General features: G+C 42.7%; 1 protein-coding gene across 2 annotated transcripts in view; it reads right to left on the reverse strand.

Annotated features, from left to right (window-relative positions):
* MOB1B (MOB kinase activator 1B) overlaps positions 1-17,810 on the reverse strand; it is a 34,671-nt gene extending 16,861 nt beyond the window's left edge. Inside the window, exon 1 of one of the 2 annotated variants that reach the window (XM_079991236.1) lies at positions 17,498-17,810. In XM_079991236.1, coding sequence (XP_079847362.1) covers positions 17,498-17,511 — 14 coding nt within the window. In that variant the 5' untranslated portion in view covers positions 17,512-17,810. The remainder of the gene's footprint in view (positions 1-17,497) is intronic. The other variant, XM_079991235.1, reaches the window with a different exon arrangement.
* Positions 17,811-19,708: the final 1,898 nt, after the last annotated feature.

Raw genomic sequence — 19,708 nt, forward strand, 5'->3', positions numbered from 1 at the left:
CAGGCTGTATGTTTTTTATATCTTCAGAGACACTTTTCTAACATTAAGGTTTACTGCTATGGAGAATGCACTATTTAGTTAATGAATTTGTGTAATAAATTAGTATACTGCCCTTCAGTGAATATTTCCATGGTGATTTAGTTAAAACTAGACATGCATAATAAAAACAGGCAAAAAACAATAAAAGAGCAGGGGGGAAATGCATTAAAATTATCATACTGGGAGACAATTAACTGAATAACAACCCATCACTCTGGATTTGTGCAGGGTTTACTCCTTAGCCTTCCCTTCTCCCAGAGATGTCCCACAAGGCAGTGGGGATGGATTTTTTGTCAGGGTTTACTCCCAAAGCCTTTCTCATGAATGACGATAGCCGCAAAGCAGTGGAAGTTCAGGACTGAAGTTAATCCTAATTAATTTAAATCAATGAGGAGGCGGCCCTGTCGGCAACAGGGAAGGCCTGTGCTGGTGCCATTTGCGATACCCCAAATACCTTCTACACACAATGCCTTTTACACTTTTTGATCCGCTAATCTTAAAGTAGGAGAAGGAAGGAAGGAAACGTGTCATTGTGGTTTGCTTATAACGCACACACACTGTTATGTGCACACTCCTCTGTAAACATACGATATTGACTGTCTTCAGAAATGGGAGGGGATTCTGAGTTTTAGGAGCTAGCCCTATGCAGATCTGAAAAATATTTCAAAATCCTATGAGTTCATCCTTCTTTTAAAAAGAAAATTGAACACCTGATGTCGTAGCTAGGTTTAATCATTAGCATACTGAACCCAAAGTTGCCTTGGGGTAAATGGTTTGTTTACATTTCTACCCCTCTTCCCCTCAAGTTTCATAAAAGAAAAAAATTGTATATTCATTTTTAGCAAGGGCTGTGTATGCGTGTTAAAAAATATCATTCAGCACACCTACTTGTGCATAAATCTGGTTATTAAAGGCTACCCCATCCAAGAAAGTCTTGCAATACTTCCAGCAAGCTCAGACATCTAAGGAAGGGACATAATTGAAGGACAACCACAGAGTAGTTCTCTGCAGCCTTGCTCTTTGAACTTTGTACAGTGATGGCAGTAAAGAAGATGCTGTAAGTTTTTTTATAAAAAAAAAATCACAGCAATGCATGAGAGAAAAAATGGTTGGGATGCTGTAGGCCCTACATTTCCTACGAGTAACAAAAATTGTAATTTGTTTTCTTCAGGACACTTTCCACACCTCCAGCTGAATGCTACAGCTGTTGCCTAGACTGCAGGAGCATAGGAGACACTGGGGTGTTAGGAGAGAGGTAGTACCTCTGATGGGGTACACAATGTGCTCCATCTGGGGTAGTTTGCCCACGTTTTGTCCTCACCTTGCACTCAGCTCTCACCTGTGGCTCCTAGAAGCTGTCAGCAGGTGACAGCGGCCACATCCTGGAAAACTGCTTCAACGGGCCAGCTAAAGCAGGTGAGGGTAGCCGATGGGTCTCAAATGCTCAGTGAATTAGTGGCTTCCCCTGTGTGTGAAGACAGGCTCCAGTGGATTGAGTGAACAAGACCAATAGTGGGTCCAATGGTCAAGAAGGTGTTTTCTGTATGTACTGTACAGGGAAGTGATGGGCAGATGCGGCCCATCAACTTGGGAAGGGAGCCCATCTAGAAGAAAAACTCTGATCCTAAACCCCTGCTGCCATCTTTGGGAGAAGAAAAGGCTAAGGAGTGAACCCTACACAAATCCAGAGTGGATGGGGCCTTGTACGTCACCCATGAATTAGTCAGGCCATATAAGTCAGTGCTAGCATTACATCTTGTAGCAGAAAATTCCATAGGCTGTTATAAATTTTGGAAGTGTTTTACTGTGTCCTGAATCTAGGCAATGCTTTCAGAAAAACATAATCTATTCACTTTCTACATACCATTCACACATTTGTGAATCATTCATCTCCCCTTACTCCAACTTAGTCATTTTTTTCTTTAACCTTTCCCTTACAGGAAAGATGCTCCAACACCTTCAATATTTTGACTAATCTTTTCTGAACCTTATTAGGCACAGATTTAACAAAACAGATGCAAGGAAGTATTTAAAATTTTCCTTTAAATACCATGGCAACCTACAACCCCCTTGTTAATTGTTCTTGAGGGACTAATATTATTAATCAGTGAGTGGGTAAAAAAAATTAAAATATTGTTCAGGTTTCTTTGAAACCTGCCATGATTACCAGTTCCTAATCTGTTACTTTATAATCAGTTTAATCAAGGCAGTGATCTTGTACTCTATTATTCTGCTAACCATAGTTAATCTACCACCACTACTACTACTACTACTACTACTACTACTACTCCTACAATTTAGTGCAGGCTTCCTCAACCTCGACCCTCCAGATGTTTTGAGACTACAATTCCCATCACCCCTGACCACTGGTCCTGCTAGCCAGGGATCATGGGAGTTGTAGGCCAAAAACATCTGGAGGGCCGAGGTTGAAGAAGCTTGATTTAGTGCTTTACTTCAGTTTGCTACTAGTTTTCCCATATATTAATATGGGATTCAATATATCAGCAAACTTTCCTTCGACATTAAAGTTCCCATCTCAATTATTTTTTATTCTTATTTTTTAGTCATGCTGAAGTCTCATTTCTTATTTTATTACTATTATTTAAGAGTATTTATACCCCAACCACTACCCAAAGTTTTGAGGCTGCTTACAATATATTAAAAAGGTAAAGGTACCCCTGCCTGTACAGGCCAGTCGTGTCCGACTCTAGGGTTGTGCGCCCATCTCACTTAAGAGGCCGGAGGCCAGCACTGTCCGGAGACACTTCCGGGTCACGTGGCCAGTGTGACATCGCTGCTCTGGCGAGCCGGCACCAGCGCAGCACACGGAAACGCCGTTTACCTTCCCGCTATAAAGTGGTACCTATTTATCTACTTGCACTTTGGGGTGCTTTTGAAATGCTAGGTGGGCAGGAGCTGGGACCGAAAGACGGGAGCTCACCCCGCCGCGGGGATTCGAACCGCCGACCATGCGATCGGAAAGTCCTAGGCACTGAGGTTTTACCCAGAGCGCCACCCGCATCCCACAATATATTAAAAACACAATAAAATAGGCAAGGATACAATAGTCACTGCAGTAGGGCAAAGGGCTACTCTGAAATAAATACCTTAGTGTTGCTACTGTTCATTATATGCAAGTCCTTTTCCTGAAGTGAAGTAAGATGCTAGCTGAATACCATGTACCTCCTTGACAACGTGGAAATATTAATTTATTCCTAACAATGTCTCTCCCTCTCATGTTGATGAGCCTTCACACACCAGAAGACTTCACACCGAAAATCAGCAGAACATGCAAATGCTGCAGAAGTTGCTGGGAACTATTCAGCAATGTTTGAATAAACTAAACAAACCAGCCAAAGGAAGCCTAAGCTCTAAATCTTTCTTTGCTTTTGTGAAGGGTCTCTTTTGCCAAGCACAATCCGGTCTTAGGAATCCAACCGAATACCCTAATATTTTACTGTATGCATATTTTTAGCACATTCTCTCTTACCACAGCACAACACAGCTATAAATATCACACCATCAAACATGAAGAAAAGGAGGGTAGCTTTGTTCACTGACTTCATGCAGCAAGAGTAGCTTGCTCCTCAAAAAGAAAATACCAAAAATAATGATATAGCTGAAAATAAACAAGAACTAGTGCATTGAAGAATGTTATATAAATTATCATGACGAAACACTAAGAGTCTTAAGGAACATAAGACACCTTTCCTATTCAACAAAATACACTGTCCTAAAGTCACATCCACACCGTACGTTTAAAGCACATTGTTTCCTCCAAACAAATCTTGAACTATAGTTTGTTCAAGGTGCTGGGGATTGTGATGCTTTAAATGTGTTTACAAAGGTCCGTATAGTTAAAGCCATGGTTTTCCCAGTAGTGATGTATAGAAGGGAGAGCTGGACCATAAAGAAGGCTGATCGCCGAAGAATTGATGCTTTTGAATTATGGTTCTGGAGGAGACTCTTGAGAGTCCCATGGACTGCAAGAAGATCAAACCTCTCCATTCTTAAGGAAATCAGCCCTGAGTGCTCACTGGAAGGACAGATCGTGAAGCTGAGACTCCAATACTTTGGCCACCTCATGAGAAGAGAAGACTCCCTGGAAAAGACCCTGATGTTGGGAAAGATGGAGGGCACAAGAAGAAGGGGATGACAGAGGACAAGATGGTTGGATAGTGTTCTCGAAGCTACCAGCATGAGTTTGACTAAACTGCAGGAGGCAGTGGAAGACAGAAGTGCCTGGCGTGCTCTGGTTCACGAAGAGTCGGACACGACTAAACAACAACAACAAAAATGTGTTTTAAAAGCATGGTGTGAATGTGACCTGAATAGTTCATAATTCGTTCACTGCATTTACACAGAGAACATAAACACTGAATGATCTTGAAGGAAGGAACATAAGACTATTTAAACACAAGGGCAGCACCCTATAAAAAGGGGGTGTAAAGAGGAAAGAGACAAAACAAACAGCCAGGAAGAAGGAAGTAACTGCAAAGATAAGGAAAGGATAGAGTAGCCAGTGAAGATGAAGTTGACATTCAGACACAGAACAACCAGATATTATCTCAAAGCAGAAGCAATACAAAGATTTAAGGAAGTAGGGCAGACTCTTCATTACACTTTAAAATATAAATGCATTTTTACAAGAAGATGCTAACAGCGCAATCTTATGTTTGCTTATTCAGAAGCAAGTCCTACTGTGTTACTTCCTTGTAATGTGTTTAGGACTGCAATCTAAGTAGCCTAATCAGGAACTTACGTTAAATTTCTGCAAAAGGCTGTTATTGCCACTGGGATTCCTCAGTTATTAAACATAATTTGTTATTGTGCTTGTAAATAGAACAGAGTTATTAAAGACAGGGTTATCTAGAAATCATGATCCTCCTCTCAAACTAACCCACCTTAGAATCGCAGGATTGTTGTTTAGGAAAAAATATGGGGGAACAGTAGAGAACCATGTATGCCACTTTGAGCTCTTTGGAGGAAAGGTGGAATATACACAATTCCTGGTTTAAAGAGCAAGAGCAGACAGGGGAAGTCATGTGTTTTTTGAGCCCAAGGAAAAAAGGGGAGTACATGAGCATATGGCTCCACTTGCACATATATTTTAAGTACTGTAATACCAACCTATAATTTGGTATTACATCTGAAACATCTTAATGTTTCATGGTACCTTGCCAGAACTAGAGAACTGTATTTGCTGTTAAGATAAAGATTTTTCAAAGGAACTCAGATGCAGTGATCAATGCAAAATTGGACCTTACAACCTATTTATGAACTACTCCCACTAAAATAATTTTTATATTGAAGAACAAATGTGCCACTACTTTCCAGCCATCTGCTGAGAGCTCAGTTTTTTAGCCCACACATTCACTTTCCCTCCACCCAGAAGATGACAATTCTCTGAACAGATACAAACTTATTATTTTATACAGACCCTTCTTCCATGGTCTTAGCTACAGCATCAAAAATATGCTAATGAAATGCTAGCCAGCTTCACCGTAGAGCTGCAAAAGGCACAGGTGCACAGTAAGCCCAGCTAATTGACAATTCCACTGGGTTTCCCAGGTATTATATACACTGTGGACCTTGACAAGAATCTTTTGCCCTTAGGCTTTAACGGCTGGACAAGTAGCCAAAATTCTGATGTATGGGAAACTGAATGTGGACAAAGTAGTAAAAAGTAGAAGCTAGATTTATGCAAGCTCTTCTAATGCATGTTTGTACTCTAAATTCAGAGTCAGCTGGCAGCAAGTGATAAAGTAACAAGCCAAAGTTAGTTAGATTATCTTGAAAATTCAATGAAAATTCACTAGAAAAATACCCTTTAAGCAAAGGCCTGTTGAGAGCTGGTTAATTTGTAGTATTCATAGCAGCTAAGTACTTCTTGCTTTGTAGTGCTTAAGAGTAAAGATAGCCTACATTAAAAAAACCTTAGTAATCTGATTTTCTAATAACTACCTACCCACAGTTTCCAGCTAGGCAACAAGGTTGGTCCACATATGCAAATTTCATCATAAGAAAGTGTTGCTCTATCAATCCCAGCACTCTTGTCTCCAGCCATAGTTAGCAAGATGTTCTGCTTGGATATTTCCTATTATCACCCCCCCACCACCACCACTATATGTCTCTAGCAGTCATTTTGCTTCTGAATATGGATGGGGGGGGCGCTCTCATGGGTAGTAACAATTTATAAAACCAGGTAAGTGGTGTGCGTAAAGGCCATGGGGATAGGAGAGAAGGATTGGCGACAGGTTGCCAGAGCCCAAAGGAGTGAAACGGGGCAAGTACTGTACATAACCACACATAATTCAGTGGCGAAGCATTCGCCTGCCTTCCGTGCAGAAAGTCCAAGGTTCAAACCATGAGGGAAGTTTATAATGCTGGTGTATGTCTTTCCGTGTTTCTATATTTTGTTGGAAGCCACTCAGAGTGACTGGGACAACCTAGTCAGATGGGTGGGGCATCATCATCATCAATATTAGTACAGTGGTGCCTCGCAAGACGAAATTAATCCGTTCCGTGAGGCTCTTCGTATAGCGGTTTTTTCGTCTTGCGAAGCAAGCCCATTGGCAGCTTAGCGGATTAGCGCTATTAGCGGTTTAGCGGCTTTTAGCGATCAGCTGTTAAGCGGCTTATCAGCGGATCAGCTGATAAGCGGCTTAACGGCTTAGGAAAAGGGGGGGAAAGGGGGGGAAAACCTGCAGGAACTCACAATACATTTTCGTCTTGCGAAGCAAGCCCATAGGGAAATTTGTTTTGTGAAGCGCCTCCAAAACGGAAAACCCTTTCGTCTAGCGGGTTTTCCGTCTTGCGAGGCATTCGTCTTGCAGGGCACCACTGTAGTAGTAGTAGTATTTCTCCAGGTAGGGCTGGTTAAAACTCCCAGACCATGCAATAGTGTGGTAGATGGAGCAATAGCCTGTAAAGCAGCTTTCTATATAAGCAATGAATTTCATAATTCTTGTTGCGGCAGAGAAAGGGTTTAAAAATGGATGGCATGGAATTGTTGAATTGGCCTTCTAACACAAACCTGACTGTCCCAAACTCAGATATTCCAGAATAACACCAAGATATTCCAGAATAAGGGACGCAGGTGGCGCTGTGGGTTAAAGCATCAGCGCCTAGGACTTGCCGATCGAAAGGTAGGCGGTTCGAATCCCTGCGGCGGGGTGCGCTCCCGCTGCTCGGTCCCAGCGCCTGCCAACCTAGCAGTTCGAAAGCACCTTCGGGTGCAAGTAGATAAATAGGGACCGCTTACCAGCGGGAAGGTAAACGGCGTTTCCGTGTGCGGCTCTGGCTCTGGCCAGAGCAGCGATGTCACGCTGGCCACGTGACCCGGAAGTGTCTCCGGACAGCGCTGGCCCCTGGCCTCTTGAGTGAGATGGGCGCACAACCCCAGAGTCTGTCAAGACTGGCCCGTACGGGCAGGGGTACCTTTACCTTTACCTTTTATTCCAGAATAACACCAATATATTCCAGAATAACACCAAGATATTCCAGAATAACACCAAGTGCTGCCAAGACTAACCAAGAACCCTGTTTAACCAGATCACCTTTTACAGCTGGTTTCAGACCAGTATTGCATGGAAACCATAGTTAATGTTAGGGAACAGGAAAGTATTCCATCCTGAGACGGGAACATGCATTCTCAAGAAGGGCACCTGATTTCTTACTTGCAATTAAGAGGGAGTCAGCATTATGTGTGCACAAGCTGCGTATGTGATTTGGGAATTATACAACAAAATGTAAATCATTTGAAAAGGAATGCAGAAGAATTTATACATTGTGACAATATTAACTTCTAGAAAAGTTAATGCACTCAGGGTAAATGGAGAATTTCTATTTAAGTTTTCATGCTTTATTAGTCTCTATGGTTTCTGACAGCTTTCAAAAAGAGGAACACACAGAAAGCGAATCTGCCAGCCTGGGGCAAATCCCTAAACTTCTAAAGCCAAACACAAGATGAAAATGTTAGAACAGAAAAACAGATGTTAGAGCAGACTTCAAGTAAAACTGCACTTGTGAATTATGATGTTCTTAAAAGCTACGGCATAAGATGAAACCTGCCAATTATTAAGGAAGACAAAGAGCGACAAAACTAATTTTTCAAAAATTTCCTCTTCATCTTCCTCTTCAGCCCAGATTTCCTCTTCTGGACATCCCAGATTGCTGTTCCAAGGACTGAAAAATTTCCCAGATGTTCAGGAAAACATAGTTAGGTTTGTTCTGCAAAAAGTATTTCTAGCTCTTACACAAGGGTGAAAGGAAGAACCGGGTCTTTTTGGAGGCAAAAGTAGCATGATCTATAGAGCTTTCCTTTTTATGTCCAATAAGGAAGAATTCCGAGCAACTAATTTACCGGAGATCAAATGTTGGCTAAAAACGTTCAAAAAGAGAAAGAAATTCTAACCAGGGAAAGCGATACCACCGTCAAAGGAGGAAGAACTTTTGGGAGAAGTAGGAGGGAAATAGAAGTACAGCATCATGTCTCTGCAACTACTAAGTTGGAATATTTGTGGTTTAAATTCCCCGGAGAAAAGGAGGAAGGTTTTTCATTTATTAAGAAAGGAACAATTGGACCTAATTTGCTTACAGGAAACACATGTGATCAGGCTTCATAGGAAAGTTTTGATTAATAAAAGATTGGGCCAGGAGTTTATCGCATCGGATAAAGTTAAAAAAAGAGGAGTGGTCATCTATGCAAAAGAAAGCCTATCACCAAAATTTATTTTTAAAGATGAACAAGGAAGAATCTTGGCAATTGAAATTCAAACTCAAGGAGAAAAATTTCTGATTTTAGGAATCTATGCACCAAACGAGGGGAAATCGGAGTTTTATAAGAAGTTGCATGAGACAATGTTGGACTACATGGACTATAACAACATCATCATGATGGGAGATATGAATGGAGTGGTATCCACGAACATGGACAAGGCACAGAAACAGACTGTAACAAAAGAGGGCAGACTACCAAAAACCTTTTTTGAACTGACTGACAATATGGACTTAATTGACATATGGAGAACCAAAAACCCCTTGGAAAGAGAAGGAACATTCTGAAGCCAAATTGACATGGACTAGAATTGACCAGATATGGATAACTAGAGCACTGGCACCTAAGATAAAAAAGGTAGAAATCTGCCCAAGAACTTGCTCCGACCACAATGCTGTAAAGATGGAAATGAAACTAACACCAACCGGTTCCTTTAGATGGAAGATGAATGACACCTTATTACGGGACCAAGAGATTATCAAGAAGGCCCAAAAGACACTGAGAGACTATTTTGAAGTAAACTTGAGAACAACGGTGGAAAAAAGAGTAATCTGGGATGCAAGTAAAGCGGTCATGAGAGGGTTTCTAATTCAACAGAATGCTATAAAAAAGAGGACTCAAAATGAAAAAAAGGCTAAAATTTTGGAAAAAATAAAAGAAGGGGAGAAGAAATTAAGGTCGAAACCCAATTCTAAGGAAATTCTGAGAGAAATTAAATTATACCAAGTACAATATATGAAATTGATAAATCAAGTAGAATGGAAAATAAAACAGATGAGGCAAAAGACATTTGAATCGGCAAATAAATGTGGGAAACTGCTAGCTTGGCAGTTGAAAAAAAGACAGAAGTTAAATACTATTACAAACCTCGAGATAGATGGGAAAAACATTCAGAATCCTGTGGAGATTAGAAGGTGTTTCCAGAGATACTTTAAACAACTTTACACACAAGGGCCACAGAAAGAGACTGATATAGTCCAATTTCTAAGATCCAACAGATTACAAAAAATATCTCAAGAAAAAAAGACAATTTTGAATCATATAATCACGGAACAGGAGATTGAGGGTGCCATTCAGAACATGCAGTTGGGCAAGTCTCCAGGCAAAAGTAGCATGATCTATACAGCTTTCCTTTTTATGTCCAATAAGGAAGAATTCCGAGCAACTAATTTACCGGAGATCAAATGTTGGCTAAAAACGTTCAAAAGGAGAAAGAAATTCTTCCAATGACAAAAATAATTCACATTTCGTGTTTTAACCAACTTATTATTTTCTTCATTTCTGCAGCTCTTTCACTGTGCAAAGTATTGCTTTATTTTAATCTCATAACCCTTTGAGCTTCCAGGTGAGCAGGGCATTATTATTCTACTTTTATAGACTGGTAGAGAATTAATTACCAAAGCTCAATCAAAACTAGAATTTGGACATACATCTATGCCTATTAACGGACTACCATGGTAGCCTGGACAATTGCATTCTTCTTCAAGAAGATGCCTGGAGGTATGATTTCCAAAATGATCAAATTGTTATATTTAAGCAGACAATCCTGGAATACTTTCCAATGCTCTTTGTTTCTCCCATCAACTTGGAAGAAATCTCTGGCTATCACTAGAAACAAGGCTACCAATATAAAAAGGTGGTCATGCTGTTCTTTAAAATCTGAATGTTACTAGCAGCCCTGCCCCCAATTGGCAATGACTTCTCTATAGCAGGGGTAAGGAAAATCAAGTGAGGGAATTTAACTTAGTCCACAATGACAATTCCCTGAATCTCTGCCCACCTACCTACCAATTGCCATCCTCGTTACTTCAGAAAGAAGTGGGAGGTTGCCCCTACCCCCTTTAAGATTGGAGTGAAAAGGTTTGTGGGTGGCCCACCTGCCAAATTTGACCCACGAGGCAGATCCTCATAAGGATCTGGCCCATGTAGCCAAAAGGGTTCTGTACCCCCAGCCTATAACCTTTCATCACAGACTTCACTGTTTGCCAAAGATAAGGCAACTTCTGATTTGTGAGAATCTTTCTGCCTACAGAAATTCCGCGCACACATTCTGACTCAACAGCCTTTTGTTGAAAACATGGGAAAAAGCAAATAAATCAATGCACCGCTCTCCAAAGTCGATAAAACAGAAATGTTTCCTGGGAATGGGTGCTGGCGTGGCAGGAGGGCTCTGCAAACTAAGACGTCTATAGGGCCAAGGAGGTGAGGAGACATGGGAAGTTTCACATACTGATTCCAAATAACTGGTGACAACTCTCTAGTGAGAAATATTTCCCCAAGGAGAAAAGTAAACATATCCCCAAGCAGAAAACTTGACCTCTGTTCACTCAGGGTTAACAATTCACTAAAATCTAAGACTAGAAGTATTTGTTCTCAGTGACAGAGATGGGGCTGATGGGTAGGTGTGTTTAAGACTAATATTCGGATATAGTCATACCTCAAGATACAGATGCTTCAGGTTGCGTTTTTTCGGGTTTCGGACCACCGAAACCTGGAAGTACCGGAACAGGTTACTTCCAGGTTTCAGCGGTTGCGCATGCGCAAAAGCACTAAATCGCTCTTTGCGCAGAAGCGCCAAATCGCAACCTGTGCGTGCACAGACGCGCCACTGCGGGTTGCGGACGCTGCAGGTTGTGAATGTGCATCCCGCACGGGTCACGTTCACGACCCGAGCATCCACTGTACAGTGAGAGAAAGAAAAAAGCTGTATTTGGGGAATAATTACAAAAATATATTTTACTGTCTTAGAAATGCATTCTATAAGAGTCTTCCTAGACAATTAGGGGATGAAAAACATGTGCACCATTAAATATGAAATAAATCGCATAAGGTGTCTCCCCGCCCGCCCCCGCCCCCACACAGGGGTAGCATAATGTAGAAAGTGATGCTTACTCTGAACCATTAGGAAAGACATCAGCTCAGCTTGTCAACATGGCCTATACATTACCCTTGTTGATTAAGTGCATACCTTTGGCATGTTAAATGCTAAGAAGGCACAGAGAAAGATGAAAACAGCCTCCATCCTGTGGCTTCTCTGTCCCTGCTGCCCTGGGGGTGGATATTATTCTACTGATGTAGATATGCATCTTTGACACTTCATATCCTTCCACATTCTATGGCAGCTTTGCAGAATAATTACATGATGCCCAATGTGATGACTTTGCAACAACATGGACAATTTTGCAACAACATGGATGAGCCATCACATAGAGGCCATTTACAGCTTCTTCCATGTATATAATTTTAAAAGTGCTTGACAAGTCTCCCGTGGGATAGCTTGATAAAAAAAGGAGGCAAGTAGGCTAGCTATTATCTTTTACATTAAAAAGGCACACCATGGGGTACTCAAAGGGCTTATGGTTACAATAAGCCCATTCTATTGTAGATTTTTTTTAAGCCTTCAAATCAATATTGTACAAAAGGAGGAGATCAGAAGGGGGGGGTGATGTAGCACAGGATACACAGTTCTAAAGGCTTGGGGCAATTAACAGATTCAAAAGCAAGCATAAAATATCCAGTTAACTAGCTTGCACAGAAGCATGAGTTCCTGCATGTAAGAACATGTGCTTCCAAGCAGCACCAAAGGGAGTCTGAAAAGGTATATAAATGGCATAACATGTATCCACATACAAGGCAAAATGAGAGCAGAATCTGACAAGAGTTTTCCCATAGCATCTCACACTTGTGTCTCTGCAGTGAAAAACAGCAATAATAATATAAGAATCTGAATCCATCTTAATGTCCTTATCATACAAATTTGTTTAATGCAAAGACCTAGACCTTAAGAGAAAATGGGGGCAGTACAGTTGATTTTTAAAAATGTACATTTAAACAATCTATAATCTTGGAGGCTTCCTAAAGATATGATTCAGAAATAATAATTAAAAAATCAGTGTCACTCCTACAGGTACATTTTATCTAGATATATTAAACATGTTTTGAGCAAATAAGCTTAGTTCTGTGCATGCTGGTGCTTTTCACTGAGGCTTACATAGTTGAAAGTTTACCTTGCTCTTGGAAGATAGGCTACCAATTAGCTTCCAGGCTAAGTTCAAGGTGCTGATTCGGGTTTATTAAGCCCTTAGGACCAACATACATGAAAGATTACCTCGCCCCTTTTACACCCAGTCAATCACTGAACTCTGCAGGTAAGGTCTCCTGCAGAAACCATCTTAACAGAAGGTACAGTTCTGCATAGTGCAGGAACAAGGCCTTTAGTGTTGTAGCACCGACCTATTCTTTTGGGATTCTCTCCCCTTGAATATTAGACAGGAGCTGTCTCTGTTGTCTTTTCATCATCTACTGAAGGCCTTCCTCTTTCAACAAGACTTTTGAGATCTTTCCCTGTCTGCATCTAGGTCAGAATTGTTTTTAAGATGTTTTATAACTTTTGGTTTGCAGGCTTGGGGTGCTTTGAGAGGAAGGGTTGGACATATATTATTTAATAAACAAATAAATTAGATACCCACTGCGAAAACAAAAAAAAACAAGCTACTGAAATATGGTGAGCTGAAGCAAGGTGTGTGGGGTTTTTTTTTTCCTTCACAAGGGTTTCTTTTGCAGGCAATTTAAGCAATTCTAAAAAGCAGTGGTACATTGCCATATGGTACGCCTACCAGAGCTATCTTTAACATTTTCCTGGGAATTGCAGGCTATGGTTTCTGCAACTCTGCAGTAATTTGTTCTTAAAGTAACACTGCCAAATTGATCTATATGAAAGTCTGCATTTCAAGTTTCCAGTTTAATACTACTATCCCCAGCCCTATCATAGAGCCACAGCACAAACACAGCAACTCGTACAGTGGTGCCTCGCAAGACGAAAATAATCCGTTCTGCGAGTCTCTTCGTCTAGCGGTTTTTTCGTCTTGCGAAGCATCCCTATTAGCGGATTAGCAGATTAGCGCTATTAGCGGCTTAGTGGTTTAGCGGCTTAGAAAAAGGGGGGGAAGGAAAAAAACTCGCAAGACTCGCAAGACGTTTTCGTCTTGCGAAGCAAGCCCATAGGGAAATTCGTCTTGCGAAGTGCCTCGAAAAACGGAACCCTTTCGTCTAGCAGGTTTTTCGTCTTGCGAGGCATTCGTCTTGCGGGGCACCACTGTAGTATCAATGCTGGCTGCCCCACAACAGACCAGTGTTCAAAATTTGCCAGGCGCATTTTGCACCTGGCTATCAGCCACTTGTGACCAAGTGAAGATGCCTGGGTCCCAGGGTGGCACCTGAAGTCTCCAACATCCAGAGGTGCATGGCTGGGGATCCTTGGATCCTGACTGTTTTCACACACTAACAACACATCCTGAAGAATTCTATTTGATGTATTTTATCTGCACAATCAGAATGAATTTCAGGAACCAAAAAGTCATATTGAAAAATACAACTTTTGAGCTGTCTGGCCCAAAAATGGCAACTAGGCATTCCATTCTGGTGACTGTAACCCTGGTTTAAGGAGCCATTTGGCACTTAGCTTAAGTTTTTAACCCTGCTACAGACATGCTACCTATGTCTTGCCATGAGGAAGAGAAATGATGTACTTGGGCCACTATCTGTGTTGAACACTTGCGTTCATGCAAAAAAGGGAAACAGAACAGGAACCAACATCTATTTTCTTAGAACTGTGAAAGCTCAAAAGGAACAGGCAGATCAGAAAACCAGCTTTCCTCCTCATTTCCAAATATTTTATGTTTTCTTCTCTGTTTGCTAACCAAGGCAGGTATGAATATAAAACCCCAAACCAAAGACAAGAAAATGGAATATTTCTTGTCCTCTTCTTTTACAAGGGTGGATGGATGGGCACAATTTACTGATATATCTGCACAGCAAGTATTTTTAGGCAGTCTCAAACTTCAGGAAGAGTTCTCTTAAAAATACAGCTGTCAGTTTGGTTTTCACAATCAGAATGAAGATAACATGGGTTTACAGAATCAGAAATTACTATGGACCTTAATTATATAGAAAGAAGCATCAATCCACAACAGATCATTACTCCAGGAGACCAAATGAGAGCACCTCTTTTTTTGCCTTTTTGAAGAAAGCACACTTTATTTGTTTTAAATAAATTTGTTTTTAGTTTTCCTTTCAAGATACAGTCCTTTCAAACTATCTACATGGCCCCATGTGCACACATGGCCATGTGGCTCTGGAAGTTTGCTTCAGGTGGGGTTTTTTGTGGGTTTTTTTGTGTGTTTTTTGCATAGACACAAATCCATTCCAGATATTTTAAAGAGTAAGAAGACAAATGAATCTCTGTAAGGCATAACATTTTGACACTTACTGTGGCTAAAGCATATGCACAGGACTGGGCTATCCTAATATTAATCAATAATATATTTGCAGAGGTTCGTGGAAGCATGTATAAGCACAACTACATTTTACAGGAACATGACAAAGTAAGACTTCTACAACAAAGTGATTATTTTGTTTAAGTCCCTAACATTCCCTTTCCCAGGAGTACACTGTGTTTTATTTTGTAAGTCACTTAACCGGTTTATGTTGATTGTCATAATTAGATTGCCTCCACTCCAACCAGCAAGGACTGGAGATTACTTGGTTGTACTTTTGAACTAGGAAACCAAATAACAGAACAACGGGCCCTACACATTTAGTATGTGCCAGTTAGCTAACAACTACTGATATCTAGAGCTGTTTTCATGTTGCAAGTGTCTGCATCAATCTGTCCTTTCCAGTATCTGCTTGCTATAATGCCAGACAAGTTGTAACACAATTAGCTTTGAATTTTTCAGAACATGTGCCAATCCTTCAAAAGTCCAAAAGCTTTGTACTAGCTTTTAACTGTATGGTATACTGAAAGGCTTAAAGAGCCAAGCAAAGTAGTTGTTTTCATGTGGTTTTCTTTAAACCATCCTATGTTGGTTACTCAAGATGTTAAAAGTCAGGATGTTCCGTGGTGCTTACTGTTGTGCATAAGACAGTAGCCTTTGCCCATAAAATTCAATAAACTTCTTCAAATCGCTTCTTCAAGTTTAGTATTAGGGAAATGGAAGATGTACATTCTCCAAATTCTGTGCTGAACCTCAAAACCTCAAAGCAAATAGACCCTTCACAAAAGAAGCCCCTTCTTCTGCACTTTTGAAGGCCAAAATGTTAAATTTAGTTTCTACTATACATATGTGTCCTGTGTTCCCTAGAGGAACTTAAAAGACTATCAAGTACCATGCAATCTACTTCTAAATTTAGATACGTATTTTTTAAAAAAGATTTTAAGCAAACCAAAAGTTTGCTTTTCACTCTAGCAGATACTTGGAGAAAAAATTGAGAGCAAATTAGACCACCACAACGCAGTTGCAATCAATGGCCAGAGTACAAAAGGAGGAAGGGGATCTCTCAGGGTTATTGTCCAAGATGTCTAGCCCCCTACGTAACAGAGCCAGCTGCATTCCCTGTCAGTCTCAGCAAAACAAAAAAACAACACCCCCCAAAAAAAACCTTCTCTACAAGTTGGGTACCCCGTATAACCATTATCTTAATCACAAGAACCACTCAAGAGAAAAACTGCTGCCTTTTCAAACACAGAAAAGGCCAGTGGGGAGAAGGGGCGATTAATTACAGACTCCTGTATTCCCTGAGAGGGGGGTGGGAGGGAGGAGACAAACTAGGGGATGCAATTTCATTTTATGGTTACAGACAGAAACCACTAGGGAGTCTCTCCAAGCTGCTGTCCAAGAGGGGGCAGTGGGGGAGGGAAGAACAGGCAGGCATATGGGGCACCTGATATTACAAACAACCCCACCATCATTCTCACCCCACAATTAACAGAAATCGCCTTATTTTCTATAATACAGAACTCCTCCACTTGGCTGCAGCTGGCAATTCAGACAACAGCAGTGAGATCCTCCAAAATGCTAACACCCCCATTTTAGCTCAAATGGCACCCAAAGGTCCAAGAACGAAACAGAAACTTTTAGGATAGGAAGCAGTTTAGGTGCAACAAATCAGCCTCCCATTTCAGCATAAGCGGGTACAGAAGGGGTTCCCAGAGCCCCCATCCCACCAATCTCTCCTTTTTATAACCAAAGGGTCAATCAAGCAAAGAGATAACCTCCTTAAAATAAAATAAAACACCCTTGCTTTTTAATAAGCATTTTGTATTTTCGTTTTATATTTTTCTGTTGCAAACCGCCCTGGGATCTTTGGATGAAGGGCAGTAGGGGATGATGATGATGATCAATATGGGGGAAGCTATTTAAGGAGAACCAGCAACATTAACACCAGAAAATACAAATAAAAGCACTTCCCTTTTTTTTTTTTTCCTGCGGTCGGTGGGGGTGGTGGAGATTTTTTTTTTTTAAAGGAAGCACCAGCACATAAGGAACAAATGTGCTGGAAAGCAAAGGGGCGAGGGCAGAATTGGGGAGAGCCGGAGAAAATGGGGAGCCTCGGGAGGGGGGAGCAGGAGGAAGCCAGCCATGGAGGGGGTGGCAAGGCATACACACAAACACAAAGGATGTGAGGAAAGAAAAAACCAGAAGTAAATAACCCCAGTGGTGGAGGAAGCGGCGGCTGGAGAGCCAAGGCCGCCGGGCAGAGCCATGGGGCGCTGCGCGGAGGCGGAAAGGGCTTCCGTCCTCCTTCCCCGGCGGGGCTCGGGCGCCAGGAAAGCAGCCCGGCTTGGGCCCTGCTGCCGGCGAGGCGGGGAAAGGGGCTCCCTCGACGGCCCGCACTTACAACAAGAAGCTCATGGCGGCGGCGGAGGAGGAGGAGGAAGAGGAGCGGGACTCGGCTCGGCTCCCAGCGGCAGGCGGCCCCGGCGGACGAAGGGGAGGAAGGACGGCGGGCGGGCGGCGAGAGGGAGCGCGAGCGCCGCGGGGCGGGGACTGACGAGGCCGGCGGCGGCGGCGGCGGCGGCCGGGCGCCTCCTTCTTCCTCCTCCTCGGCGTCGCCCTTTCCCGCCTCCTCGCTGCCTTCGCCTCAGAGGGCGCGAGGGATGGCGGCGGCGGCGGCGCTCTCCCGCCTCCTCCGGCCGAGGCCGGCCATAACGTCCTCCTCCCTCACAGACACACACGGGTTTCTGTGAGAAGCCAAAATGGTTTCTTCCCGCCCCACCCCACCCCTCAGCCGCTGCCCCTCCTGACTAAAATCACAAGCCGGCCTTCCGCTTGGGGCTTGTAAAATGGTAGAGCTGGACCAGGGGACCCCCGAGGGTCATCTAGCCCAACCCCCTGCAATGCAGGGGTCTCAGCTCTGCTTAGCTGCATGGCAGACGTTCAACAGGTGCTGCTTCTCTCTCCTCCTGGGCTGCAGCTTTGGGTTGCCTGAGGGGGAATGTTGGCGGGGAAAATGCGAGCTTGTGTTTCTGACAGGGAATAAAAGCACTGTGTATGTGGTGCTACAGCACCCAACACACACATTATTATTATTATTATTATTATTATTATTATTAGGCACCCATCTGACTGGGTTGTCCAGTTGCTCTGGGCGGCTCCCAATAGTTAAATCCATACCAGGTCCGTATAGTTAAAGCTATGGTTTTCCCAGTAGTGATGTATGGAAGTGAGAGCTGGACCATAAAGAAGGCTGATCGCCGAAGAATGGATGCTTTTGAATTCTGGTGCTGGAGGAGACTCTTGAGAGTCCCATGGACTGCAAGAAGATCAAACCGATCCATTCTTAAGGAAATCAGGCCTGAGTGCTCACTGGAAGGACAGATCGTGAAGCTGAGGCTCCAATATTTTGGCCACCTCATGAGAAGAGAAGACTCCCTGGAAAAGACCCTGATGTTGGGAAAGATGGAGGGCACAAGGAGAAGGGGGCGACAGAGGACGAGATGGTTGGACAGTGTCCTCGAAGCTACCAGCATGAGTTTGACCAAAGTGCGGGTGGCAGTGGAAGACAGGAGGGCCTGGTGTGCTCTGCTCCATGGGGACACGAAGAGTCGGACATAACTAAACGACAACAATCTTCACACTATATGCAACCATCATGCCCCTTCTTCCAAATTCCATCTGCCCAACCTGTGATAAGCCCAAGTTGGTGCAACATAATTAATATTGCTCTTCGTTGCTCAAGATACCATTTGGAGGAAGCCAGCACAACTTCGAAACAGTTGGCCTTACCTAGACTTATGTCAGCCTATTGCACTTCGTGTCATCTTGACTGCCATATGCAGTGCGTGCATGTGTGTGTGAAAAGGGGGTGCGACGCCTGGGTTACTTGCATTCCGGTTCCTTTTGCTCCATATGCAGCTGTCCAGCCTCTACTGCTTCCTGCTTCGCTCATGAATAGGGCCTTACTCCTGAGAGTAGCTGAAGGGAACCTGCAGTGTGGATGGTTTATTTTATATAGATCAGGGGTTAGCAAACTTTTTCAGCAGGGGGCCGGTCCACAGTCCCTCAGACCTTGTGGGGGGCCAGACTTTATTTTGAAGAGGAAAAAAATGCCCCACAAATAACCCAGAGACGCATTTTAAATAAAAGCACATTCTACTCATGTAAAAACACGCTGATTCCCAGACCGTCCACAGGCCGGATTGAGAAGGCAATTGGGCCGGATACGGACCCCAGGCCTTAGTTTGCCTACCCATGATATAGATTCTCCTTTGCTTTCTCTACCTTTGTCATGGACCCATTCCCATAGCTGGGAATCTAGGTGAGGTGAAGAGGTCCACTGAAACTGCTGCACGCACAGTGGCAGCACATTTGCATGTTCTGTCTGCCAATTAAGCAACATGGTCAGGCTCTCTCACCTTTTTTATTTATAATACTTACATTTCGCTTTATAGCCCCAATTTCGGAAGTAAATCCCAGTGTATTCAATGCCTTACCCTCAGCTGGGTATTCATAGTTCTGCAACACTGTTCAAATACTGTATATAGAAAAATATTTACTCATGTAGAGGTGGGACTGTGTGTGTGTGTGTGTGTGTGTGTGTGTGTGTGTT

This window comes from Podarcis cretensis (genome assembly GCF_951804945.1).
Source record: "Podarcis cretensis genome assembly, chromosome: 9".
NCBI lineage: Eukaryota > Metazoa > Chordata > Lepidosauria > Squamata > Lacertidae > Podarcis > Podarcis cretensis.